The sequence below is a fragment of the Phyllostomus discolor genome, chromosome 3, assembly GCF_004126475.2.
Source record: "Phyllostomus discolor isolate MPI-MPIP mPhyDis1 chromosome 3, mPhyDis1.pri.v3, whole genome shotgun sequence".
NCBI lineage: Eukaryota > Metazoa > Chordata > Mammalia > Chiroptera > Phyllostomidae > Phyllostomus > Phyllostomus discolor.
In genome coordinates, this window is record NC_040905.2 from 185,988,413 (window position 1) to 186,014,965 (window position 26,553).

The 26,553-nt window shown below is 48.1% G+C and overlaps 3 protein-coding genes across 5 annotated transcripts in view; 2 read left to right on the plus strand and 1 right to left on the minus strand.

The window, feature by feature from the left end:
- The window catches only part of TMOD1 (tropomodulin 1), a 72,320-nt gene extending 68,469 nt beyond the window's left edge, over nt 1-3,851 (plus strand). For both annotated transcript variants that reach the window (XM_028517783.2, XM_036021955.1), the window contains exon 10: nt 2,265-3,851. In XM_028517783.2, coding sequence (XP_028373584.1) covers nt 2,265-2,329 — 65 coding nt within the window. In that variant the 3' untranslated portion in view covers nt 2,330-3,851. The remainder of the gene's footprint in view (nt 1-2,264) is intronic.
- A 396-nt stretch (nt 3,852-4,247) lies between these two features.
- Nucleotides 4,248-20,872, minus strand: TSTD2 (thiosulfate sulfurtransferase like domain containing 2). 2 transcript variants are annotated; one of them, XM_028511252.2, is made up of 10 exons: nt 20,411-20,872; nt 17,965-18,178; nt 17,150-17,463; nt 15,203-15,323; nt 13,176-13,301; nt 12,245-12,350; nt 8,207-8,325; nt 7,571-7,729; nt 6,874-7,012; nt 4,248-5,068 (listed from the first exon to the last, which is right to left on the minus strand). In XM_028511252.2, the coding sequence occupies exons 2-10, from the start codon at nt 18,127-18,129 to the stop codon at nt 4,731-4,733; spliced, it is 1,587 nt and encodes a 528-aa protein (XP_028367053.1). In that variant the 5' UTR covers nt 18,130-18,178; nt 20,411-20,872; the 3' UTR covers nt 4,248-4,730. The 2 variants fall into 2 exon arrangements, with proteins under 2 accessions (XP_028367053.1, XP_035877847.1); XM_036021954.1 differs by lacking the exon at nt 20,411-20,872 and adding an exon at nt 20,323-20,341.
- The window catches only part of NCBP1 (nuclear cap binding protein subunit 1), a 37,090-nt gene continuing 31,083 nt past the window's right edge, over nt 20,547-26,553 (plus strand). Inside the window, exon 1 of the mRNA XM_028511233.2 lies at nt 20,547-21,057. Coding sequence (XP_028367034.1) covers nt 21,024-21,057 — 34 coding nt within the window. The 5' untranslated portion in view covers nt 20,547-21,023. The remainder of the gene's footprint in view (nt 21,058-26,553) is intronic.

A 26,553-nucleotide genomic window follows, 5' to 3' on the forward strand; every position in this document is an offset into this window, starting at 1 on the left:
CCGACCACCTTGTTCGTTGTGCCTCACACTCAACAGATCCGCCAGCATGCCTGTAATGCTTCCTCAGGGTTATTGCTGGTGTGTGCTGGTCTCCTGTTAAGCAACATCTTTATTTCTGATTCTTGTGCTTGGTACATAATAGCACTCAGTAAAGGCTGTTGCACCTAAAAAGGAACGTAAAATGTTTCCCAAAGATGTGATGGAGGTGCCCGTTTGGCGGGAAGTGGTAGCCAGAGCGCAAGCCACCGTGGGGTTGGTCCAGATGACTCAGGGTCCCCTCAGGCCCTGACAGTGGCGAGTCTCTGGCTGTGGCAATGTGAAGTAGCACGGAGGGGTTGGCTTTCGTGGGAGTAAAACGCAGATTGAATTGAAGGGGGATACTGGGTGATCTGGCTTCGACTCCCAGTTCGGTCACTTATTCACTGTGACATGGGGCAACTTATTTCCCTCTCTTGGCCTCAATTTTCTTCATCATTAAAATGGGAGAAAATAATACTGAGTAAGTGGGCGCCTCTCCCCACCCTCATCCAGTCCCTGTGACATCAGCGCAGGGGACTTGGCACAGATCCAGCCCCGGGGAAGGCAGGGAGGGCGCGCAGCAGGGGAAGAAACACAGGATCCCTTTCTGTACCCTGAGTCTCGGGCTGGGGACCCGGGTTCCAGTCCTGCCTCTGCACTTCCCAGGGCAAAGGAGCTGACCCTCCCGTGAGAACCAGATGAGAGGTGGTCATGCCACACCCATAGAGAGGGGCCTGCACCGGGTTGAGGGAGGCACCGGGCTGAGGCACAAGCCTTGGTTCTCTCTGCTACCAGCTGTGTGGCTTCGAGGGGGACGCGTGCCCCCTCTCTCTGCCCTCCTTCCCTCACCCACAACATGGGAATGAATAGTAGCAACGTGGACACTCCGGAACTGCGGGAGGGGCTGCAGTGAGGTGCTGCGTGCAGAGGTGTGACGTGGGCTGGCCCATTGGGCGCGCTTGCATGGCTAAGGTGGACGTGCCCAAACACCTGGTTCACGTAAACCCTCCAACCACCTTGCCAGAAACCCTCTCGCTCCTCGGGCGTCTGTTTCTCCACAGCTACCCCCAAGCTGATGGACATCCCGATAGTTCCCGGAATCTGGTCACAGTGTTTTCTCACCAGGAGACCGCCCACTGATTTCCATTTATTCTTCTTCTGATGGGGGTGAAGGGGCGTGTGGGAGCTCAGGCCCCATACTGGGTAACCTGTGTGTCCCCGTGCCCCTCCCCCCAGCTCCCAGCCACAACCCGAGTCCCACACCTTCCTGGGTAGTTCTGATTTGTACGCTGTTTGCACAAGCTGACTCAGTTCTTGTTGCAGTTCGTATGCATTGATCTGGGGGCTGCAGGCCAACCGGCTCAGCTCGGGAACTGGAAGGCGTCTAAGCATAGACAGACTTCTCCCCTCTGCTTCCCATCTGCCACACCAGCAGCCCCTGACTGCCACCTCCCAGCCCTGCAGACTGCCTGCTCTTGTGGCTGATCTCACTTGCTGCTTGGTCTTCATCTGTAGACACTCAGTCCATTTCAGAACATTCTCCCTGGTTACAGCAAAGGGAACCCCTCCCCCCTTCCGTCCCCAGTCATTCTACACGCTAACGCCTCCAGCCTGCAGCCTCCCGGCTAGTGCTTTCTTCTTTATGGCATTTAACCAACCACCTTGGTATGCAGTCAGCACACCTGAGCTCAGCACACCTGAGCTGACTGCATACCAAGCTTGCAGTATCCTGCCGCTGGGAAAATGTCAGGGTTGACTATAAGGGGGCAGATGGGGCAGGGGAACCTCAGGGTAGAAAAACGGCTGTTCACTCAGGCAGGAGGCAGGCCAGGAGCTCGGGGAAAGGGCTGAGGGAGAAGTCTGCAGCAGGGTAAGACCCCAGTCTCGTTAGGATCAACCGAATTTAACTCTCATCTGAACGGGAGAAAGGGTCTTCAGCGGCAGGGCCTCCGCACGCAAAGGAACAACGGCGGAGCTGGAGAGACAGGCTTTACACCTGCGAGGTCAGTGATGGAGAAGTCATGTGTGAGTAAGTTTACACCACCACAGACCCTCATCGGCGAACGCCGACCAACTGGAGGGCCGTCACACAGCCCACAGGGGACTGTCCTTTAGAAACAGCTGACTTCAGACTTGCTAACTACAGAGTTAGCAGGGGAAGCTCCACGGTGCTTTCTCTGAGCCACAGCGGTGGCTCCTGGCGCACGGGGACGAGTGGCTCACGTCTCATCTCCATTCCTTTCCAGTGAGGAAGAGGAGGCTGGCGGACTTGACCGGGCCCATCATTCCCAAGTGCCGGAGTGGAGTCTAGGGCGTGCCGGTGACGGGCCTGCCTTCGAACTGGACGTGCTCTGCTGATACTCTGCGCTCTGCCGCGGGGACCGGAGGGCAGAGTGCCGGCACGAAACCCTTCTGTGGTTCAGTTCTTTATGCACTAAGGTTTTAGGTTAACTAGTGGTTATAGTTGAACATTTTATAAACTATGGTTAATGTGAAGTTTCCCTTTAGTCACAGTTCAGTCTATTATTTAAAACCTAAGAAGCCCCTGAACCGGCAGGTCCTCCTGAAGGTGACATGAGAGCAGCAGTGACTTGGCCCCACGAGCCCCCGGGGTTCGGCGGCCTTGCCGTGCGGTGTTGCTGGTGTCCTTAAAACACACTAACGCGGGAACGAGCAGCACACGCCTCTGCGTGGTTTGGAAGCATTATGAAATACGTACTTACAAATCTGATCTTAGTTACTATAGCAAACGGAACAGGTCCTCTATTAACCCTCCTTCAAAATTTAAGAACCTCGAGATTAAAGTTGCCAAATTGATTCTGGGATCAAGAACACAATTTTGCCCCTGAAGACAGACAGCCAGCCCAAAGCCGCAGAGCTCCGCCAGGACTCAAAGGACACGAGACTCCTTTTGCTGGCTACACGGAGACCACAGAAAGGCCAACGGTGAAATCCCAAGCTGCAGAACCCTCCTTCCTTTACCGGGCAACAAACAGCGCCTTGAGTATAGTTATCTGTGGTATCTGGGGTTTATTTTCCATGTCATACCAAGTCAGAATTTTTTCCTTAACGAATGCCAGCCTTACGATGGATGGGAAGACCTATGGCCAAGGCCTTGCAAACACCTTCCCACGCTGCACCTGGGCTAACGGCTCACGTGAGGTTGCACGTCAGACGGACACACTTCTAGTCCCCGCGCCGTGCTGACAGACCCCACTACCTGTGGCAGCGATCTCACGCTAAGTCGCCGCTGGACTCATGCCTGTAAACATTAAGCCCCTGAGGGCCAGCGGTGAAGACCCAGACGTTAGAGAATTAGGCACCCTGGCCAAACCATCCCAAGATTACTTTGAAAATGTAATCCTGGCATTTCTGCCACATCCCTTTTTACATCACGTGTACTTCTTGGGATTCTGTGAAGATGTGAAGCCACAACGCCCTTGTGCCTTTTACCACACATGCCGCAGTGCCAGTCAGGCAGGCATCCCCGATGCCCCGGGGGTGGGGACTGGGCACACCCTCCGATCAAGCAGAGGCCAGAGAGCTGCCGAGCGCAGACTAGCTGCAGAGCACCGAGCAGAGGCTTCTGATGATGACGACAATGGGGGAGTCTGGCACAGTGAGCCGCAGCAACGAGGACAGTACAGGGTGACCAGAGATGGGGCCAGGGCCTCACCGCGTTGGACGAGTGTCGCTGAGGCTGCACTGGGCCCAGCAGTGGCACCGTGCTGCAGGGGCAGCCAGCCCCACCGGCTTCTCCTTGAAACACAGCTGCAGCTGTGCTCTGCACCACTGGAAACTGCAATGTAGCATTAAACCTGTTGGTCTATGCATGGCTGCGTGCGTGTCTCTCGGGACCTGCGCGATGGGGACGCACACTCGACACGGCCGGGGACCCACGGCAAAGCTGAGGGACCTCACTCAGAACGTGTCTCATGTCCTAAGGCACTCATAAACACCACCCAAATGTCAGTGTCATCAACGTCATCCGAATCTCTCCAAGAAAATACTTAAAAGCCAAGTGTGGGGGAAGCAGAGATTATTGGGGAGCATCTCTGTTCGAAACCACAACAGAAAATGAGGGTGGGCCACACCTTTAAGACCATCAGACGAGCTACTGATCTAGACCAAGAGCCGGGAATTTTTCCTGTGAAGGACCAGATAGTAAATATTTTTGCTGGCTGTAACAAACACCTGATTCTTCCATAAATCACATGTAAACGAATGGGTGTGGCCACTCCCACAAAGCTTTATTCACAACAGCAGGAGACGGCCTGATGCTGGAGCCAGCAGGTCCTGGTCCAGTGCTCTCAGGCTGAGAGACGGGGAAGGGAGGGGTGGGTGGCAGGTGACCTACGGGGACGAGTTCCAAGGAGTCCACTTCCAGGGCCACAGCGTTCGCACTGCTGCCATCAGAGCAGACAGGTTTGGTGGCAAGAAAACTACCACGAGCCCGCTGCACGGTGCAGAAAGGGCAGGACCTGGTCACTGGGCCCGGGTTCTACCCCTCAGCAGCTCTGGGACCCCCATGGCTCACCTGCTTCTATGCTGTCCCGTTTTCTGAGTCAGAGTGTCTCAGGCAAGAGGTCAGCACTGACTCCTCCCTCCCTCCTCTTAAGTCCAGGTGGCCACGGCGGCACTGGCCAGCACCAAGTCCCCCAGTTCTCTGTTGCCGTGGCCTTGACATTCTCCAGTACAGGATCACCTCAAACCTAGCTCTGCAGAGGCTCAGGGAAATGCTGATAGTGCCGCCCACACGAGCGTGGCCCGTCCTCGGCGACACCGGGTCTCGCCTCTGGGCTCTCGGGGAGCGGCGCCGGCCGTGGAAGGTCGCTGGGCACGCGCGGCCGCCGGGCGGTGCACTCACATTCCTCTCTGAAGCCGCTCCGGGCGGGGCCTGCGGCAGGCCGGCTCCCCTTGTCCTGACAGGTGACGCAGCAGGCCGTGAACCCTTGTCCTCGGCAGGCGGGGCAGCTCAAGACCAGCTGGCGGCACTGGGGCGTGGAGCAGAGCTGGTAGTGGTCCCAGGGCGCTCCACAGTAGGAACACTCTGAGAAGGAAGAGCAGTCTTTGTTAGGGACACACACACACACACACACACACACACGCGCGCGTGTAGAGGTGCCTGTCCAGCTCCTAAATACACCTCTCAGCTCATCAGAATCAAAGATGCCCTGTTGCACCTGGGGAATGTTGCTAAATAGTAAGTCTCCTAACTTCTCATGAAAAATGATCCCCGTCCCCCCATTTTTTGAGGGGGAGGTTGCTTCTGGGAATGGTCTTCCTGATTCCAGCATTCACTGACCCACTTTTTCTTTTCCCTTTTAGAAAACAGATGGTAACTTCCCCTGCCCCTCTCTCTCTCACTGCCCTGAAGCTAGCCAACCACCCCCTTGTTCGGTGGTCTTTTCCCTTTAGATCGCCCCCCCCCCCTTTCCCAGGGGGCAACACATCCGAATGCAGATGATCGTGCAACTAATTCAACTCCTGCAGCCCACATGCCACCTCCCCAAGCCTAGTTCTCCTGCTGGTGCTGGTGGACACTTTGCACTGGGCTCCCTAAAACCTGAATTATTGACTTTCTCAGCGGGTTTTTCCCTGCTGACTTCTCTTACCACTGATCCTTCTTTAAGTCTTTCTACCAAGTTTATCTAAGCCACCTTTGAGCCTTCCTCTCCGCTTTATACTACATCTAACTCCAACACAGATGCAAAGTAGCTTTCAATAAGTTACACAAATACAATACGACCCAACTTAAGTAGAAGATCAAGAAGGGGAGAGGACCACCAAACTCAGACCCTTTTCATCTGAGTGGTAATGCGATCTCGGTCTCTGACCCCCGTTCTAGACCTGCAGTAGCCACTAGGGCTGTCTGCCTGCGACCTTCCTACTCTCACCATCCAGGGTAAGAGCCATCTTTCTAGAGGATTATTTCCATCCTGCGTCACTGCCGGCCCTCGTCTGGTACCACGGGTTAGTGTGGACTCAAAGCCAGCCAAACCACTCACTTCCTGTAGCCACCCCTGCCTCCGGCCTCGGCCCAGGCCCGCCTCCCGCCTCGGAGTGCCCCGCCCACCGCTGAGAAGTGCGCACCGTGCCTGTGCGCACACCGTCTGAACTGGGGGTTTCCTTGCTTTGTGCCAGGGATTTGCTTGGCAGTCTAGTGAAGGCTGTGAGCGCTTAGAAAAATATTTGTTAAATGCATAAAGTAAACTACATAGGCTTACAAAGAAAACCAATTATACAGAAAAACAAGATATTAAAATATTTCTAAGAATCTGGAATATAGTAAGATATTAGCACCTTAAATGATAAGAGTGGTAGGCCTAAGAGCCATATCCATTTGGAAACAAATATAAATGCGATTTTGAGATATCAGTAGCAAATGTAACCTATGAAAACACTGTGATTTCTACTGACAACGTCACAGATACACCTAATACCTGTGATGTGTTGCTTACATTCATTCATAATGGACAGCAGTGTTACATTTAGAGAGGGGTTATGAAAATGAAGATAAAACTATCGTTAATTATGTTCCCACTGAAATTCATAGAATCCCTGAATTCGATCTACTGACCCCAGGGGAAGTCCCTGAGTTGGCCTTTCAGTTCGACTCTCAGCAGGAAGGCAGAGCAGGGGCCTCGTCCCGTTCTGAGCACTTGCGTAACTAGGACGCAGGGCAGCCCGGGTCCCGACACAGGCCCATCTCCAAGTCTGCAGGCAGTGGCGGCAGCAGCGCTGCGCACTCCTTCCCGGTTATTTCTGAGTGATCGGTACCGGCCTGCCGTCCGGTGGCTGCCACGGAGAGTGGGCCTGGCTGTGAGTTCAGGCCCCGGGCCCGAGCCGACCCACCTGACACTGTGTCACTGTTGTAGGACAGGGCGAAACGCTCATCGAAGACAAACAGCTTCCCTCTGTAAAAGCCATCGGGAAACTCCTCCAGGTATTTGTGGATGCCGCCCTTGAGCTGGAACACCTCCCTGCACACGCCCTGTGTGTGGGAAACAACAGGAGGTTGGAGGGGACGGGCAGAGACGAGTCAGAAGCTCCACAGGGGAAGGGCGCACGGTGAGGGATGCCAAGGCACGGCTCCTGGCTCCCGCGGCAGGACCGAGAAACTGCTGACCGAGGGCTCAAGGGACCAACTGGCCAGGTCTTGCTGACCGGGGGATGGGCGATGACAGCAGTCAGGGCCTTCCCCGTCCAGATCCCACGAAGCTCAGCTATTTTTGCTGCCCCCTAAATATAGGAAGACACCTGTTGGGACTTGCGATGTTACCAAATTTGCTCATCTCAGGATCAAGCAAGAGCATGAGGCAAAGGGAGATGTTCACTAATTTCTCCCGTTTGTACCTGACAAGTCTGTAAGGCTGTTAAGCATTTCTCATACTTGAGGAGTTCAGAACGTCCGATTTTGTACGCATAAACTCTCGCTGACACCGGACAAGGGGAAAATAACCCCCCGGCGGGCTGGAGGAGGGAGTGTGAACGAAGGGGGGGCTCCACACATGCTCTGGAGCATGGCGGAGCCCCAGAGAGGGTGACGCACCTTGGCTTTGAGGTAGGCCGAGCCCCGCTCGCAACGGATGCCCCCAGTGCAGTACATCAGCACCCTCTTGTCTCTGAAGAGTTCTAGGTTTTTGTCAACGTAGCTAGGGAAGTAACTGAATTTTCTGATGTCTGGGGCTAAGCAGCCCTGGAAGTGTCCCTAGAATGTGAGAGAAGGAAAACGGTCAGAAAAGTGTGCCTGGTGTGCCTTTCCTGTGCCAGACAGCCCTTCCCCACCCCCAGCCTTGGCAAGGACACGCCGGCTAGCTGCTGCTCTCATCCCACCCACACTCGGACCTTTCGACGTCACGACCTGCCACTCAGGGGCAAGGCTGGTGGGCGATGGGTGCCCTTCCCAGAGTCTGGGGGAACTGGAGGGACAGCCCAAGGCAAACTGCAAGAGACCCTGACACACGTCAAGGGTAGGCACAAGGGGCCAGAATGCACATCATTATCAGGAAGTCTTTAATGCCTGTTTTCTCGGACTTTCTCACCAGACCCTGAGCTCACGGCTTGGGTTTCCTCTGAAGCCGAGAGCAGTGGGGAGAGACCCACGTGGCCCGACCGCAGGCAGGCACACAGTGTCCGCTTCAGGAACACGCCGTGCTGTGCGGAGTCCACTTGGGTTCTCACTTACTATTTTGCTTTCATAGAAGTTTCTGCAGTCCAGCAGGATGGTATCGCTTTGTTCTTGATTTGCCTGAGACAAAAACTTCTCTACTTCTTTATGAAATTCACCTGGCGATAAATGGATTCCTAAAACCAAGCCAAAAAATCAGTTAAAACAAAACATGAACAAAGAAACAAAGCCCAAGCACAAGTGGCCCAGGCCAGTGACTTACACGCCGTTTTGTCTCTTTCCACCTAAAGGTTTTTTTCTTCATAACAACAATTATGTCTCAAATAGCACTGATGACCATGATGAAATAATTTAGTAATTCCAGGTGTCCTGACTGTCCTTCCTCCTAAGATAAGCACTATGGAGACCTGGCAGTTTATTTATTTTTAAAGATTTTATTTATTTATTTCTAGAGAGAGGAGAAGGGAGGGAGAAAGAGAAGAGGAGAAACATCAATGTGCAAGAAATACATTGACCAGTCACCTCTCGCACACCCCCACCAGGGACCTGGCTCGCAACCCCGGCATGTACCTGGACCAGGAATCAAACTGGTGATCTTTTGGTTTGCAGACTGGTGCTCAATCCACTGAGCCACACCAGCCAGGGTGGGACCCAGCAGTTTAGTGATAATCAAAGAAGTTTACGCCCTCACACTGGGCACAACCCATTGATAAAAGCCGGGCAGCTGGGATCTAAGCTGCCACGTGGCTTGCTGGCCCATTTTCTGGCCAGTCTTCCATCGTCACTACATGTGGAGGAGGCGAGGCATTTCTATGTGATGACACATTCTTCCCACACATTCGTATTTTTAAATGAACTTTCTAACTTCCTCCCACGACATTATGCTCACACCTGTGCCTGAGAGAAAGTGCAAGGGGTATGAGGGCTGAAGGTGGGAATGGTACAGGAGGACGAAGGGTGAGAGGGAGAAAGGGAGGGAAGGCTGGGAGGAGGAGGAGACAGAGAAACAGAATATAAGGAAACTAAAGAGAGAGAACCTGTCAGCAGTGGGGGGATGGGGGGACCCTTTGCCTTCCCGACTCTTCAGGACAGAATTATCCCTGTGTCTTTCGGGGTTCAGACACCTCAGCCGATTGGAAGGAACTTTTGGTGCATCTGGCAGTGCGGGGCAACCGCACCTCATGGGCAGAGGCTCCGGTGACTTCGGCCACCACTTGTGATAAGCCCTGACAGCAACACAGGAGCCCCACTCCACTCAGAAATGAATCCCAACCACCACCTGGAACTGCTGGGTTTCCAGGCGGGGCAAGAGGCCCCAGAGCACGGCCAAAGAACCCAGGTTCCACCCTGCCCAACCTAAGACCGTGGGAAGAATGTAACAAGGCCAGATTTTATGTTACTGTCACGTAATTACACGGTCACTGAAACAGTGGGGTGAAAAGGGAGGTCCAGAACTGTGATGAGAAGCATGGACAACTGCTAAGATTTCTCCTTGCGAGGGATGACCCTAAAAAACCTGGAATTTCCTTCTGGAGGGCAGGCCCCTTGTAGTACAGGCTTCTCTTGCTAAGGGAGTGTTCTAGAAACCCATGTATATCAGTGCACCAGCTGGTGTTGTTGTGAGAGGCTGCATTCAGCTTCGGTGAATTTTTTTGAAGACTCTTTCAAGGCCTTTGCCCATTTCATGATGGGAGGTTTACGAGCCCACCTGCCCACACCATGCTGTGTTCAGCAGTTTTTGACCCCAAACAGCATGGTCCCTGTGTCCTACCCTTCCTATTCACCCGATCTTGTCCTGGGCGACTTTTTTTTTTTGTTTCCCTGGATGAAAAAAGTCCTCGAAGGGAAATGTTTTGCTGATGTGGAAGAGGTGAAACAAAAAGCAGCAGAAGCAGAAAAAGGCATCAAAATCAACGAGTTCAAAAACTGTTTTGAGCAGCAGAAAAAACATCTCAATAGGGGTACTGCATCAAATGGAGTGTACTCTGAGGGTGACTGTAGTTTAAACATGTAAGAATGTACAATGCTATAAATAAATTCCAGGGAGTTTTAGGCCCCCCACCCCCCACCTTGTACAAGGAGCCACAGGGAACCAGATCCATTCCCTCGGCTGCTCTCCTGGCCCTGGGACGGCCTGACCGCACAGTGACTCATGTGGACACATTTAAAAGAAACGCCTGCACACTTGGCTCAAACAGAAGCAGCACAGTAGTGGCTGGAGCCCACTCTCCCCTGACTTCCTGAGCCGTGTCCTGCAGAACCAAGGAAGGCTGTCTCTACTCACCTGCCCCTGCCCAGGTAGGGACACTACGCAGGCATGGCCCTCTCCGGCCCTTCTCTCCTCATCATGAGTCCCTTCCCAGATGCTTGTATCTTATTCCCTCTGGCTTAACTCTCAGCCTTCTTTTAACATTTACATGTTAAAAAAACGAATATAGACCTTTGTGCTTCCTGATGAAAGGAGACAATACTATCTATTAAGTAGTGTTGGGGAAAAAGAAAATCAAATCTGAATCCGATCAAGTCTACAGACTGCAGTTGTCTAACACGGTAGCCAGTAACCACGTGTGGCTGATGGGCTCCTGAAATGCGGCCACAGATGCAGGACTTCAAAGACTCTGCGTGCACAAACACGGTGAAACACCCCAGCCATTTTCCACATTGGATACATGTTGAAATAATATTTTGGTTATAATGCATTAAATAAAACATATTTTATAAATCAATTTCACTTATTTCCTTTTACTTTTTAAAATGTGGCTACCACTAGAAAACGTAAAATTCCCCATGTGGCTCACACTGTATTTCCATGAGGCAGCGCTCCCAAACACAGGAAGTACAGGGGACAGGAGAATACCCCTCGGGGATGCAGTCAGCAGTGTCCTGCCTGTGGAAAATTCCACGGGCAAATGACCCAGTTCCCTCAGAAAATAGACAAGGGGACAAAAATGGAGGCAAATCTTTAGGTTAAGAGAGACTTAGATAGTGATCAACAGCAACGAGTGGACGTTACCTGAATCCTAATAGAAACAAAAATTTTAAATTATGAAATAAGTGGGAACATTTGGTAAATAATATGGTATTATTTGATAATAGTAAATATCAAAATATTTGATAACAGTAAAGAATAACTTAAAAATGTTTCAGATCTGATGGTTTTGTAGTTTTTTCAAAATCTTTATCCTTAGAGATAGCTACTAAAATATTTGTGAATGAAAAGACATGATACCAGAATTCCCTTCCAAATAATCACAAGTGGGAGAAGGGTGTATATGTAGATGAAATGGCCATGAACTTATAATTCCTGAAGGTGTGTGACAGGTACATGAGAGTGCCTGCCAATTTTCATAGTAAACGGTATAACAAAAACAAAAAAAAAAACTCCACCAAACTTCTTTCAACCATCAATGGTAACCAGGAAAAAGAGGGGAGACAGAACATTCTGGAGCACTTGCAAACAAACTGCTTTGCTGTTGTCAGTGACTTGCTTCCTGTAGCAATATGCCTGTGTATCTCCTACTCGGTCGATGAACTATTCACAAGTAATAATCACACTGGTCCCCCAAATTGCTATCTTTGAAAAGAGAAAATGACTCCTTGCCAAATGGTCATCAAGGAGAATAACTATGTCCTGGCCAGGGTGGCTCAGTTGGTTGGAGCGTTGCCCAATAAACTGAAAGGTCACAGGTTCGATCCTGGTCAGGACACATACCTGGGCTGCAGGTTCAGTCCACGGTCTGGGTGCACATGAGACGCAACTGCTGTTTCTTGCAGCAATATTTCTCCCCTTCTCTCTCTGCCTCCCTCCCCCTCTCTAAAATCAAGCATATCCTCGGGTGAGGATTAAAAATAGTAGTAATAATAATAAATAAAAAGAATAACTAAGGTCAATCTGGGGGGGAGTCTTCAGTTCCCACAGCACCAAACAGAAGAGGAATCTAAGCACAAACAACCCCAATGTTCGGCGCCCCCAGCTGTTGTACCGAGAGGGCTCATCAAAACTCTAGTTGACCTGCACCCAGCTTCCACATCTGTCTCTACACTGTCCTACCTTTTTGAAGAAAAGCAAAGTGCTTCTTCTAAGAGCAAGCATACCAGGCTTCTTGTAGGAGATCTCACTGGGACTGATCCCCAAGGGCACAATTTCTTCAAACACACCGACACGCAGTTCTGGAAAACAGCAAGCTCCTCCCTTGCTGGTCTGGCCAACGAGAAATGAAGCAGAACACGGTCTTTCTCTCCACGTCCAGGTATGAGACATCTAATAAGGCTGAATTATCTGGAACATTCTAGGCCGTAATTCCCTTGTCCCATGAAAACAGGTTTCCTGACTTGAGGCTCCTTAATACTTCAGCTATCATATCATTGTAAAACACACTAAAATCTTATATTTGGTACTTAATTACTGCAAGCCTACCACGTGCAGGAATGCCACACTGAAAAGGTGTTTCTATGGCAGTACGCATCTAAAACTGAAACATCCCGAGCAACCCCGACACGCAAGACCACATCCCAGCTCCTCCTCTGAGGCGATGACCTCTCTGCCTGTCATCCCCGGCCCTAACAGCGGCAAGGTTGTTTCCCACCACCTTTCTCACCTATCACCATAGAGCAGAAAGCCACTCACACGCAGCAGCTAGCTGTAAGAGCGACCTCGTTCCCCTGCGGTGTGTGTGAGGTGCCGATCTGATCACAGCAGGTTTGCAGAAACAGCCAGGCAGTCTCCCAAGTGAGCAAACGCCTCTAAGTGTTAGGGCTTAGGCTGTGTGAACTGTGCCATTCGCACTCTGTACGGGGGGGGGAGACTGAGGTCCAGAGAGGGCGCTAACTTGACCCGGACCACGTGGTGACGTGGTGGGAGAACGGGAAGGCGCACACCCGGCCAATGCACTGCCTTCGAACCTTGTAAAGGGGAGGGGTGTTTACCTGGCTCTGCACGGACCTCCTCTTCAGGACCTACAACAGGAGGAGGCACCAAGGCAGGAGCAAATGGCTCTAGAGCCACCTTCTTTTCAGTTTCTCTTACCTTAAAATCGTCTTCACACAGGTAACCCTTGAATAGCGGACAGGAAAGCATGGCTTCCACGTAGAGCCTGGTGGCCAGTCTGCTCCCACCAACCGTCCCGTTGACTCCTTCTGTAGCGATTCGCACCTGGACACCAGACGGTGGGAGAAACGGAATGCTGTTTGTTCCTGCTTAGTTTAATCTTCCCAGGGCGGAACAGGCTCAGCTGTGTCAATGAGGTGAAGAGGAAATGCAGAGACACTGCTGTGGACAGTTTATTAATTAGGTTTTATTTTAAAATTGAGACGGCTATAGGTATTAGTAATACAAATAGTATACTTTTGCTACTTGTTATTTTAATAAACTTATGCAAAAGGCAGCGACATTAAAAATGAATGTGCACTTCTGCCCTGGCCGGTGCGGCTCACTTGCCTGGAGCCCGGTCCCGTAGCCAGAAGGATCACGAGTTCCATTCCCAGTCAGGGACACGCCCAGTCTATGGGTTTGGTCCCCAGTTGGGGCACATATGAGAGGAAACCGACCGATGGTTCTCCCTCGCTTCGGTATTCCTCTCTCTCTCTCTGTCCTCACTTCTCCTCTTCCTAAAATCAATAAGCATGTGTGCAGGGGAGGATTAAAAAAAAAATGTCCACTTCTGTGTAAGTCTTGATAATATTGATGGGTCAATGTTTCAAGTTTGTTTTTACTCTGAGTAATATCAACTATCTGCTCTCCCACTAGACCTGAAACTTCCCTCTAAACCATATTCAGAGAGGGTTTTTTTGGTTAGGTGTTTCAACTTATATATTTTTAAGGGATTACATAGAAAAACAGAGCTAACCAGTATAAGGGTCAGGAAACCTACCCTAAAACTTTCTGACTGTGACAGATATGACAAAGAAGTACACACGTCCACGTTACTGTCTTCTAGGTAGGTCAGTAGATGCTTTCCTTTGTTATTTTACCTCAGAACCCAGATAAAAACAAGCACATCCACTCCCTGTAAAGCTGGGGCAGCGTAATCTCTAAACTCACACACTAGACCTTCAATTTCTAGGATCCTTCCACAGAAATTTCAAAGCAGCTCCTTGGTGAGGGAGGCTGCAAACCTCGGAGACGAAGAGCAATCACCAGCGTCTCCTGAGCACCCGCTGAGACACAGGAGCTCTGCGTCATAACCCTGAGAGGTAGGTGTCGCAATCCCCACTCGACGGAACAGGAACCGAGCTCAGGGAAACCAAGCATCCATGCCCAAGGGCACAAGTTGGTGTGCTAGATATGGGATTCAGAACCAGATCTTACTGGCTCTAAATCTTCTAATTTTTCCTTCCCAAAGCCTCTAATGCACTCCCTTAAGTATCTTTAGGCAATAGGGAATATATAGCAATAGGGACAAGATGCTTCCTTCCATAATTCCAGAACTTTCAAGTTCTCCTCTTTCTCTAACTAAACACCAATATTCTGACAAGTTTCCTACGAGCAGAAAACGATCTTAGTAAGCTGGACAGGTATCATAGAAACCTAAGAATTTAGACCTAAGTTCAAAGCAGGTGCTGCCACCTTGTGGTATGAGACCCTCACTGCTCGCTCACCTTGGGCTGGGCCAAAAATAAAACTCTGCCCCTAAACCAAGGAAAGAAATTGGTTTCATATTTTGTACATGCAGGTTGAGTGTGAGAATATTCATCTTTTAAGACGATCTCTAAACAGAGATGGTAATAAATGTATTCATTCCACAAATGTTTACTAAGTATTTTACTGTGCACCAGGAACTGTGCTGGGAATTAGGGTTGAGTCATTTTTTGTGCAAAGCCTAAAATATTTACTATTTAGCTCTTTAAATTGATTGACCCCTGGTCTGTGCCATTAAATATTCTCATAAAACACCATGTTAATAGCTATTTAGTATTCTGTTTTAACGCCTAGCACGAGTTCGCTAATTTCTAAGAACCCAACGGTGAACCCTCTTGTAAGGAGCGCAGCCTCTGCAATCCGAGTGCAAGGCCAGAGGAGCCCACTGCAGGGCGGGGTGTGGGAAAAGGTGTTACCTTGCCCGTGAGGTGCAGGCGCTGACACAGAGCTGTCTGCCAGGCGCAGATCCAGTGGGGATCCTCCAGGTCGCGGTAGCAGTAGTAAAGCAGTACCTCTCCTTCCTCACCGCCCTGCCTGCTGTATGAAGAAAACCGCAGGGAGAGAGCATGTGAGTCGCTGACATACAAGCCACAATTCATAAAGTACACCCAGGCAGTGCCAGAGGGAAGGCCTAGATGGAGCAATTCACGCCTGCCTTCGCACCTGCTACCGTTCTCCTGAAATGAGAAGCAACCCCTGTCCGCATCTGCTCCAAAGAAGGGCAGTACCTGCACTTTGGAGCTGAGTACACTGAGGCCAATTCCTTCCAGGTGAGACAGCTACGAGTCACAGCAGGACTCGAACACCAGATTTCTGGCACTAGAACACATACCCTTGCTACTGCCCTGTGTCGTGGGGTCTGCACAGGTCTCTCAGCACCTCTGGCCCTATTTCCTCATCTGTAAAACTGCAGAACTGAAATAAGATGTATTTCCCAAAAGTGCACTCTGAAGCTGTTCTATGAAATCACGTTTGAGAAACCCTGCAGACAGTGTTTCCCTCTTGGAGTCACAGTAAAAGCCCCTTATCTATTGAGGGATCTGAGGATGCTGCAATAAAGAACATTTTAAACTAGTGCTTCCCAAACTTATTTGTCTTAAACACCTCTTTTCTTTAAAAAAAAAAAAAGATTTTATTTATTCATTTTTAGAGAGAGGGGAAGAGAAAGTGAGGGTGAGAAAAATCATTGTGTGGCTGCCTCTTAAGTGCCCCATATTGTGGACCTGGCCCACAGCCCAGGCACATGCCCTGACTGGGAATCAAACTACCAACCCTTTGGTTTGCAGCCAGCGCTCAATCCACTGAGCTACACCAGGCAGGGCTTAAGTACCTCTTTTCAATACCTGATAGCGTCCTCCACAATAATGCTGCACAGATGTATTTTAGATGATGGTGAAGGTCCCACCTGGCCCTGGGATCAGGTTTCATGGCCTAGCTTCCTCCAAAGCCTTCCTCTCTGTTTTAGAGCATATCTATTTTCCTTTCTCCAAACTCCTGTAACAAACTATCTGAACCATACAATTTAACTGATAATTACATAGTCTGTCTCAAGTCATCTGCTATTTGCTTCATGCCATTTTCTTTGTTTAACTAGAAAGCAAATTCCTTGAAGTGCGAGCCCACATTCACATAGTACTGTACAGTTTGCAGGTGCTGTTACCGCCATTTGAATATAACGCCGCAAGGCTCACAGGGCAGACACTATAACACCAATTTTAGAGGTGAGGAAATGAAGGCACACAAAATTTTAGTGACTAGCTCAGGTCAGACTCCAAGTTCAATTTTCTTTCTCCTTTTCTTGCTGATAAACAAGGTAAATTTGACACTAAATGTTAGTGATTAAAGTATATCAAATCTGGACATTTTCTATTTACCAAGTAGTTCGGGAATTGCTTGATATCAGAAACCTGTCCTCTAGAATTCACAGCATAATTTGGTAAAAGTTTTTCTAAACCTCCAGTCTATGCCTCAGTTCTAAAGTTAACAACCTTTCTAAAACACATTCAGCTCAGAAAACCACATTTTTTAAGGTCTGACATTATTCAGGGTAGAAGGATCATTTACATTTCTGGGCCTTCTGATTTCTCTTTGAAAATAATACAATTTCCTATTCTTTTCTTCTTCCTAAAGGTAAGATACAGGATGGATCTCAAGAAACCTGGCGACACTACCAGCTGTGTGGTATATGGTACCGTACAGGCTGTAAACTTCTGCTGTACACAGTGCATGTGTATCAGCCTAGCGCAGGCCCATACAGAAACTCTGTGCCTTTGGGATCTTGCCATTTTAGTGGATAGGTAGTGATCCCTTACTGAGGCTCAAAAACCATTAATTAAACCAAAGGCAGAGAATGAAAACCTTACCTTATCAGCTCATCAGGACTAAAGCAACTAACATCAGGGAGCCAAGCAGATACATCATGGTTTGGAGTTAGGTCCTCTTTCGGAGGGTTCCCGTTGCCTGCAGATGGAAGGCCCTTCGAGGTGCCCAGTGTCGCAGCCAGCTGCTTTAAAACAGAGGCGGTCTGGCGGTAAACCTCATCAGCGTGCTGTGTTGCCACGTGTCTGTGGATGCTGGTCTGGTCTGGGAACAGTTGCTGACAGCATTTCCACCGCCTTTCTTTACATTTATAAGAAGGTGCTAGAACTTCTTTGGTTTTGACAAAAAGGGCAAATGCCTGTAATTACATTTCAAATTGTCACTGTTAAGTAACTGTAGGTTTAAGGCCAATGAAAGTCTCAGTGAAATTCCTTCTATTGTCTTTCCTCAGGGGTTTCCAGTTTCATGTAATGGTTTTATTAGTAAGCTCTATGCCAGCTGCACCAGATCAGACGTCTTAACCAGCAGCTGCCCTACTGCCGCCTATTCTCCCCATGACTAGGTCTCCTGGGTTCCCGGGATTCGTCCCAAAACCCCAGGTGGGGAAAGGAATCCAGCCTGTCTGTCCAGTATTCCAGCATATATGCCCCAGGGCCACACCTTGCCTGTGAGTCCCCTGTGCCTGGCACTGAACTAAGATCACTGGTATTGGACCTGACCGGACCCTCCCTTGAACATGGCAGCAGCCTCCTGTCCCGCCCCCCCTGCACTCCCTGGAGGACAGGCTTGATGAGCTGCTTCTAGATCTGTCTGCATTAATGAGACACATGTGATCCTGAAACACCAACAGCAGTTTTACCTTTTTCTTTGCAAATGAGTATTTCTTCTTTGTATTGACATCTAGCTCAGCCTTGAGACTGCTACTGGGGTTGGTAAAATGCGTGTCTTTCAAATCCAAGTCTGAAAATCTTAAAACACAAGCCTCCAGGTCATCTCCTCGGTCTGGTGGAGTAGAAGAAGGCATCTGGTGTGGTTGCAGCAGGGGGGGCGGGTCCCTTTCAGTTAACACTTTCCTAGGAAGTGAGTAAGGCAGAAACAGTCATGTCCAAGTCTTTCATTACTAGTTGAAGTAAACTTGATGCTAATTAATTGTGCAAACAGCATGGGACCAGTAGCCCAAGCTATCCACTCATTCATTCAATACATAATTATTTAGCAGGCACTATTCTAGATAGTGGGGACATAGCAGTAATGAAATAGAAAAAAACAACAACTCAGCTTTATTAGAGCTTACATTCCAATGGGGAGAGACAGAATATAAGCAAATAATTTGATTTTTTTTTTTAAAGTAGGGCTGAGGCTGTGTTGCTTAATGGTTGGAGCATCATCCTGTACATAAAAAGCGTGCAGGTTCAATTCCTGGTCAGGGCACATACTTGGGCTGCAGGTTCAATCTGCAGTCAAGTCACGTATGAGAGACAACTAATTGATGTTTCCCTCTCATATGGATGTTTCTCTTTCTGTCGCTCCCTCCCTCACTCTCTCTCTAAAAATAATAAAGACATACCCTTGGGTGAAGGTTTTAAAAAGTCCGATGGTAAAAGAGGCTATGTAGACAAACAGGCAGGGTAAGGAGCAGAGTAGCGGAGGGTGTCTTTAAAACACAGAGGGTGGGTGAAGTCTGGGGCAGTAGCATTGAAAACTGGAATGGGGGCAAGTCATGTAAACGATGAAGGGAAAGCAATACCAAAAAGCACGTAGGCACATAGGCTATGTGCTAGTAACTTCAGTTCTAAACAGTTGGTTCTTTTTTCTTCCCTAAATTTTTGAGCAGTGTGAATTCCCAGTCTTAGAAGAAATAACTACCAAGACAGTCCCATTTTAATGAGTCAGAAGAAATATACAAATTGCTACTGTGGCCAAATCTTGTCAAAATGGACACACGACAACCAACATACTGCAACCTTGCTTTTACAAAGCAAATGTTACAGGCAACAAAGAGGCAACATGAAACATGTAGCACCGGGAAAGGCACTGGCTTTGGATCGTGGTGTACCTGAATGCACGTGTGTGACCTCTCCTCACTCTAAATCCTTTTCAGTTCTCGCTTTAATTTAGGTATTCTTAACTATTCCATGCGGAGACTGCTATGTGCCCGGCACACAGAATAGTGCTGCGGATGCTGGTCTTTATAAAATGGTGACGGTACCTGCTCTTTGAGGCTTATATTCTAGAAAGAGAAGAGACTCTAAATATGGTAAGTAAATTTTAAAACATGAAGTATCAGTGATAAAAGCTGCTGCTTCTCAATTTCCTTTGCTGAGGATCCTCCTTACCAGCTGGTCCTAACCTTTAAATGTTGAATCACTTTATCTATATATCTAATATCTAAGTGATTGGATCTCATCTGGTCCCAAGGACTTAAAAACGAAATTTCCTCATAATTACTGTGCAAAGGGGGGATAATATAGGTGAAACTAGACTGGCTGGGAGTTGGGAATTGCTGAAACTGGTTGATAGAGTATATTGAGGTTCATTACATAATCTTCTCAACTTGTGTAAATATTTAAACTTCCATGAAGAAAAGAAAAAGGATAAGCAATCATAAGTAAAGGGAAATTTATGTTTAGAATACTATACACCGACTGACTCCAAATTTGTATCTCCATGTCATCAGCACCATAAAAGCAGAGGTTTTTCCTCTAAGATGCTGAGGCCTCTGCAGTCTCAGCATCTAGAACAACGCCTGGCACAAAGGTGGTGCTAAATGTTAATAAACACAGCATGTGCTGAACGAAATAAAACAGTGACTGGGTAGCCAGGGAAGGCTTCATTTCGGACCGGATGTTTGAGTTGAGACCTACATGACAAGCAGCCCTTCATGCAGATTTAGCAGCAGAGATCTAAGGGCAAAGGAAATAGTGAACATCAATTCCCAAAGTGGAAGCAAGCTGGTGCAGGAAGACAGAGTGATGGGAGTGCAGTGATGACAGACGAGAACCCTGTACCCACATAAGGGTATGGACTTTGCAATGGCAAGTCGTTGCACAGTTGTAAACAAAGGAGTGACGTGCTCCAACTCTAGATTTATTTTGAAAATGGAGCCGACAGGCCTTATATACCCACTGTTCTGTAGGAAGTGAAGGAAAAGGAGAACCCAAGAACGATCCCTACCTACACTTTTGGATTAAGCAATAGGATGAATGGTGCTCTTTACCGAAATGGCGTGCCGGGTCGGGCCCAGTCTCCACCCAGCTTTCCCGAGGAGGCAGAGGCCCGGAAGTAGAAGTATCATCAGCACGTACCTGCCACTCCTAATACTTTCTTAGATCTTTCTTCGTTGAACGGTGCCCTCCTAGAAATTAACAAGGTTCACAACCCTGGGACCTCCGGGCCACGCCTGGAGATTACGTAGGGAGGAACGCTTGAAACGTCACCTCGCTCCGGAAGTCTTCGAGATTATTAGCGAAAGGGACTCTGGGAGAACGAGAAAGCCCCCGAGCCGGGGACGGGGGAGGGTCTGAGGTTGGGACAAGGACTGAAGCTTCCTTCCTAGACCAAGGGCCTCCCGGCCTGACTAGCGCCTCCGGGCTTTGGCTGGCCGAAGAGGCGGTGCTATCTACGTGGCCCCGGAAGTACTTAGAGCGCACGGCGGGAGAGGGAAGCAGCTGAGAGACAGAGGAAAGCGGAGGGAGCGGTTGCTTGCGGAGCCGAAGCCCGCGGCCTCGGGACCTCCTAGACACCGCTGAGCCCGCCCGGCAGCCTCTCCTTGCGCTTCCGGGAGTCGTCGCGAGGGAGTGCGCCTGCGCGCCGGCCACTCCGCACACCTCGCCGCTGTCCTCGCGTTCGCCAGCGTGCGACGGTTCCTTCCGCGCTTTCCGCCCAGCAGCTTGGCTAAGCAGCGCAGGGGCGTGCAGCATGTCGCGGCGGAGGCACAGCGACGAGAATGATGGTGAGTGCCCTGGGCCGGGCCGCCGAGGCCGCGCCTAGGTGGGGGCCAAGCTTTGGCTTCTTTGATCTCTGAGTCTGGAGGGAAGGGGGTGGGAAGCTATTCCCACCCGGGAGCGTTCGGAAAGCCTCGGAATGGTGGAGGGTGGCACGGCTGGAGCGTGGCCTGGCTACTTCTGTAAAGCTCCTGCTTCCCCGCTCCCCAGCTCCTTTAGTCGTTGGTGATTGGAGTCCTTGGCTTGCGGGTGGGGGGTGGGGGCTTGTCTGTGTAACGACTTTTCAGGATTTGGTCTTTATCACTGCCGAGCAAGTAAGTACACCTGTGCTGTGCGGGCGCCTCTTAGGGGCAGTGACAGGGACCCTTTTAGCTCCAGCGTCTCGTTTTGACCCTGGGACTAGGGTCAAAACTGCACCAGAAAGGGCTCTCGGCAGAATACTAGGGGAAAGGAACAAAGCCTTGACTGAGAGATCTGAAGAATCGCGATGTAGTTCCGTCCCCTACCGGTCACCATTGATTCGCCTTTTAAGCTGCAGGGAAAGGGAACTCTTCTCCACGCCCAAGAGGTCAATATTAAACAGATGCATGTTGTGATGTTAGATTTTGAACTGGCTGTGATGGTATTTTCCTCGTGTAAAAGAGTGCTGGAAAACTAACTGGAGGGCCCGAAGAGATTTAGATCAGGGGTTGCTATCGCCACTTGGATAGTGGTGCGCGTGGGAATCATGGTGCATCATAAAAAGCAAGACTAATTTTGCTAGTTAAAAACAGAAAAAGATGCTTACATTACATAATCAGCCAAGAACACACAGCCCCAAAGAAAGACTAAGAGTAAATTCTATTAATATTTTAGTTTATTGTTCTTCGAAAAGAATGTAGTGTAGTGGTTAACTGGCCAGACTTTGGAATCAGAGTGTTTAAGTTTAAAGACAGACCCTACCATTTATTTTGTGATCTCGCCCAGGTTATATCACCTCTTTAAAACCTTAGTCAGTGATGTAGAGGACGATACATACATCTGACTGGTTTTGTGATGGTTAAATGAAATAATACATGTGAGGAGTGGCTGATGATGTTTTCTGTGTGATCACCTGTTAGTGAAGAAGAGGTGATGAACATTGGCAGATGTCAGTGACGTAAAAAAATACAGAACACAACACTTAATTGTATTAATTTTCTCCACTAACATATTTCTCTCTTTGAACTCTGGTGCAGCCAGGGGGAGGTAAAACTAAATCATATGTATTTATTTTTAACAGTGAAACATCAGGTTTCTGCCAGGGCATGGCTTGAAAGGACATTCTAGTCCAGCCTTCACATCTGATACCTAAGGGTCTAGGCGGGGGGTCCAACCCTTTGGTGTCTCTGCGCCACTCTGGAAGAAGAAAAGTTGTCTTGGGCTGCACATTAAAAACTTTTTGAGATGTAATCACTGCTTTACGTAAAACACTGACAGCAATGTTTTAAGCAAATTTACGATTTTGTGTTGGGCTGCATTCACAGACCCTGGAGGTTTTGTGTTATTAACATGTAGTCACAGCTAGCGGTGTCCGGGTACCCGTGAGAGTGCATCCAGGGTTCTCTTCACTGCGCAGATATTATGCTTTTTATTTATTTTTTATTTTATTATTTTTTTATGTAGGAGGCTTCTTGTATAACATTTGGGGCACAGAAAGTACATTTCATATGCTTTGAATTGATTAATCAAAAGCTAATGTGCTTGAAGTCATCACTTGGGGGTTAGAGAATGTGAACCTTTAAAAGATTTTCTTTGCTTTTCTCATACTTTCTTTTCTCCATTCCTTCTTCTCTCTTCTGGAATAAGCCTAAAGGGAGAGAAAATGTTTCCAGAGGGCAGACTGGAGAATTGGATTTGAATACGTAGAAATGCAGCTTTTGCTTTGGGTATTGGGATCCTGGCATGCTTTTCTTGGGAGTTAGTTTCTTTTAATACCAGCTGGCAGCTAAATGACTGTCCATTTTGGGTCTTGCTACAGGCACCTCAGAATAAATACGTAAAGACAAAGTAAAATGAGGAGTTAATCAATCCAAGTTTACTGTGGCAAATAATGTAGTATTGGCGGGGCAGTTTATACTGCCTCTTGGACGTTACAACAAATCTGGAACTTTTGTAATTTGCCACAATTTCAGTAATGATTAGGGCTTACCCTAAACAGTGATCTGAATCAAATATCTTACATACTTTACTTTTAGTTGAGCATCTATTAATATTTTAAAATTAGAAATATTAGCAGCTTAAATATTATTGAAAGGTATGTTCTTATAGTCACAGGCTGAGTTATAATTATAGTTTAATACGTAGATAAGAGCACTTCTAGATTATTGTCAGCTCTCATGAGTTGGTCACGGACTGCCATGACTTTCCACGTGCTCGACGAGATATAATCACTTGTTCAGCAAATGCTCAACAGTGCCAGTCATTGTCCTGACTGCTGTACATCAGTGGACAATGTAAAGATGGAAAACAGAAAACAACCAAGCACAATGTAGCATATGGCACGGTGATAGAGGAAAATGAAGTTGGGTAAAGAGGGTGGAGACTGCTGTGCAGGAGGAGTTGCTGTGCTCCCCGTGGGCTGCTCAGGGAAGGCCTCACTGAGAATAGCAACTGCCAGGAGGCCAGGGAGCAAACCTGACAGCTCTCTGGGGGAAGCTAGTGGTCTGTACGCACAGGGAACAACAAATGCAAAGGCCTTACTTAAGGCGAGACCGTTGCTGTCTCATTCATCAAACTGCAGAGAGGCCAGTGTTGCTGGAGCAGAGTTAGTGTGAGAGGGAAAGTTGTAGGAAATAAGATCAGAGAAGTAGCAGGGGATTGGCTCATAGAAGATGATTTTAAAATTGTATCTCTGTGCTGCGACTAGAGTAACCAGGATCCAGGGAGACAGTTTCACCTAGAGGTCAATTTATAGACAAAAGAAGGGAAGTCCTAAGTGGAAATGAATGTGTTGTGGATACTGTTCCAGGGCTGAATCTAACTTATTTCTTAGACTCTTTCAAAGAATATTTCTGAAGTTTTTCAGTTATTATAGGATATGCATAGGATAACTGTTCAATACATTGTTTTGTTCCTTTTTATTTCATTATTTTTAAAGTCTTTTATTGATCATGCTATTACAGCTGTCCCATTTTTTTCTCCCCTTTATTCCACTCTGCACTGCACCTCCCTCCCACCAGTGTTCTGCCTCCTTCATGTCTTTTAAGAAAGTAGATTGTCCATAATCTTAGCCCAAAACCCACAGTAGCCCCATTTAAGCTATTTAGAATTAGATCCTTATCCTTTAGACTGTAGCTGGTTTTTTACTTAACTGTAGAAGGAATGAATGGAAGTGAAGGGGTTTGTTACTTTCAGCAAGAGGATAGTTTGTTTCAGAAGCAATGGTTCCCTCTACTTTACTTTTCCCTTGTTAGGTTGTTGGTGATGGTTACTTTCTCCTTTACCTTGTTGGTTTCTGTTTTTGATTTTGGGGTCTAGACCTTCTTACAGTATGTCTAATTCTAAATGAGTGTGTATGATGCAGGACAACATACCCATATAAAATTAGTTTTACCTTATAGGGGGAAATATTATTAAGATGTTTTTAGATGGATTTAATAGAAACTTGCTTCTCTGTTCTATACTAGCCAATGGTGTCTGAGTAAAGTGGCAGTCTGTAACTTTAATTTACATTGTGAAACTTCTGCATAGTTACATTTTAATATAAAATCTGTTCTTGCTTTGGGAGATACCCAGAATACCTTTTCTTGAGGGTACACGAAAACATTCAGCTAATTCCCCAGATTTTATTATTAATTGAAGTGTTTTATTCAATTTCCCTGGGCTCTGGCCCAGGTTCTGGTCCGTGAGTTCACATTGGGTCTGCAGGTCCCCTCCCTTCATGCTCTCTCCAGTACAGGGAAGCTCTTACTTCTTGGTACTTTCTGCTGCTTTCCATTCTCCAAAACAAATTTGTTTGTCAATATAGAGAAAATGGGGAAAAGCAAAAAGAGGTGCTGTAGTTCAGACACAGGACTGTGAGCTTGTATTATCTAGCTTTTCTTCAGAAATCCTTTTTCATCCCACAGTTTCATTTCCCCCTTTTCAAGCTCACAAGAGGGTCTAGGAGGGTTGCTTTAATAGGGTGTAATTCCAAACTGCTGTGGGAGCAAGCCAGCTGGGGAGTTGATTTAGGGAGGTTGTGGGATAAAAAGGGGTTGGCAGAGTAGATGGGCCACAGAAAGAGGAGCAGTGGTCGAGGTTTAAAACAACAACAAAACACTGTTCTCGTCCAGCCACCTTTTCAGAGTGGATATTCCCGCAACCTTATGAGAGTCTGGTTTTGAAGAGCACTCCTAGTATTCTCTGCCTTGTAGAACAGAGTTTCTCAACTTCAGCACTGTTAACACCTTGGGCCGGCTCATTCCGCGTGGCTGGGAGTTGTCCTCTGCTATGTGATGTATTTAGCAGAGTCCATGGCCTCTACCTGGATGTCAGCAAGACTCCCTGAGCCCTCATGACAGAAAACTGTCTCCAGAGAATGCCAAGTGGCCGTTAGGGAGCAAAACCTCACCCAGTTGAGAACCAGTGTTCTAGGAGAAGGATGTTTTTAATGTCCTGGCTAAAAGACTTATATAAACAATGTACCAAATATGCAATTTTTTTTCAATGAATGAATCCTGGAAATAGAACACCTTTGTGTGAAAGTTCACCTTTCAGGTGGTGGAGCCTTTATAGACCCCGTGACTTAGGTTTGACGTATACTTAAGAATCAAGGTGACTGATCCCACAGTGCCACACATGTCCACAGCTTTACACAGGAAGATGTCTCAGCTGTCACACTACATGTATGTTGTATTTTTTTGTCATTATCCTTTCCCCAAACCACGTTCAGTGGTTATGAGCCATATCATTATGATAACCGAGGGGTGGGGAGTCAAAGCACGAAGCGCTTTCCCCTGTGGCCTTTTAATGTGCTTCCGTCTGGTCCTGCCTGCACAGTAATGGGTTGGTTCTGTTCGCATGCATTCAGGGGGTGTGCGAAGATCATTGCCGTCACAGGAGTGACTTTACTCCAGGCTTTGCATAGCCAAGTGGCGTGTTTATGACAGTCGTCATATATTTCAAGCCACGTGTTCCAGTGACAAGACAGTGGTTATGGGCCCTGTAAAAATGGTTTAGTTCTTCTGGCCACATGAGTCAGAAGTTACATATAACTTGCTCCTGGGTGACCCTATACTCATCCGCAAGTTTTCATTATCAATACAGACCCCCCACACAGTTACAGGTCCCTGCTTCCTTGTCCACATGCAGCCCTAAGAATCTCGTTGTTGAAGCCATAAAGTGAATTACACTGGAAACCTAGCCAGTATCACGGTTAGCAACAGCAACGTGTTCTGTACTTAACAACATTAAAGTTTTTTAAGCCTTAGGTTATTCCACATAAGGATGTGAAGTCAGTGTGTTACAGTTCTAAACAAAATGGTAAGAGACCATTAACAGCA

Bases quoted from the DNA above. Each gene is read 5' to 3' on its own strand.
- TSTD2 (XM_028511252.2), bottom strand. From the start codon at position 18,129: ATGCCTTCTTCTACTCCACCAGACCGAGGAGATGACCTGGAGGCTTGT. The intron at 15,324-17,149 runs GTAAGGTTTTCA...TTCTTCATACAG, and splicing joins AGTCCTGATGAGCTGATAAG to CAGGCAGGGCGGTGAGGAAG. The intron at 7,013-7,570 runs GTGCGTCACCCT...TCCCACACACAG, and splicing joins CGGCCTACCTCAAAGCCAAG to GGCGTGTGCAGGGAGGTGTT.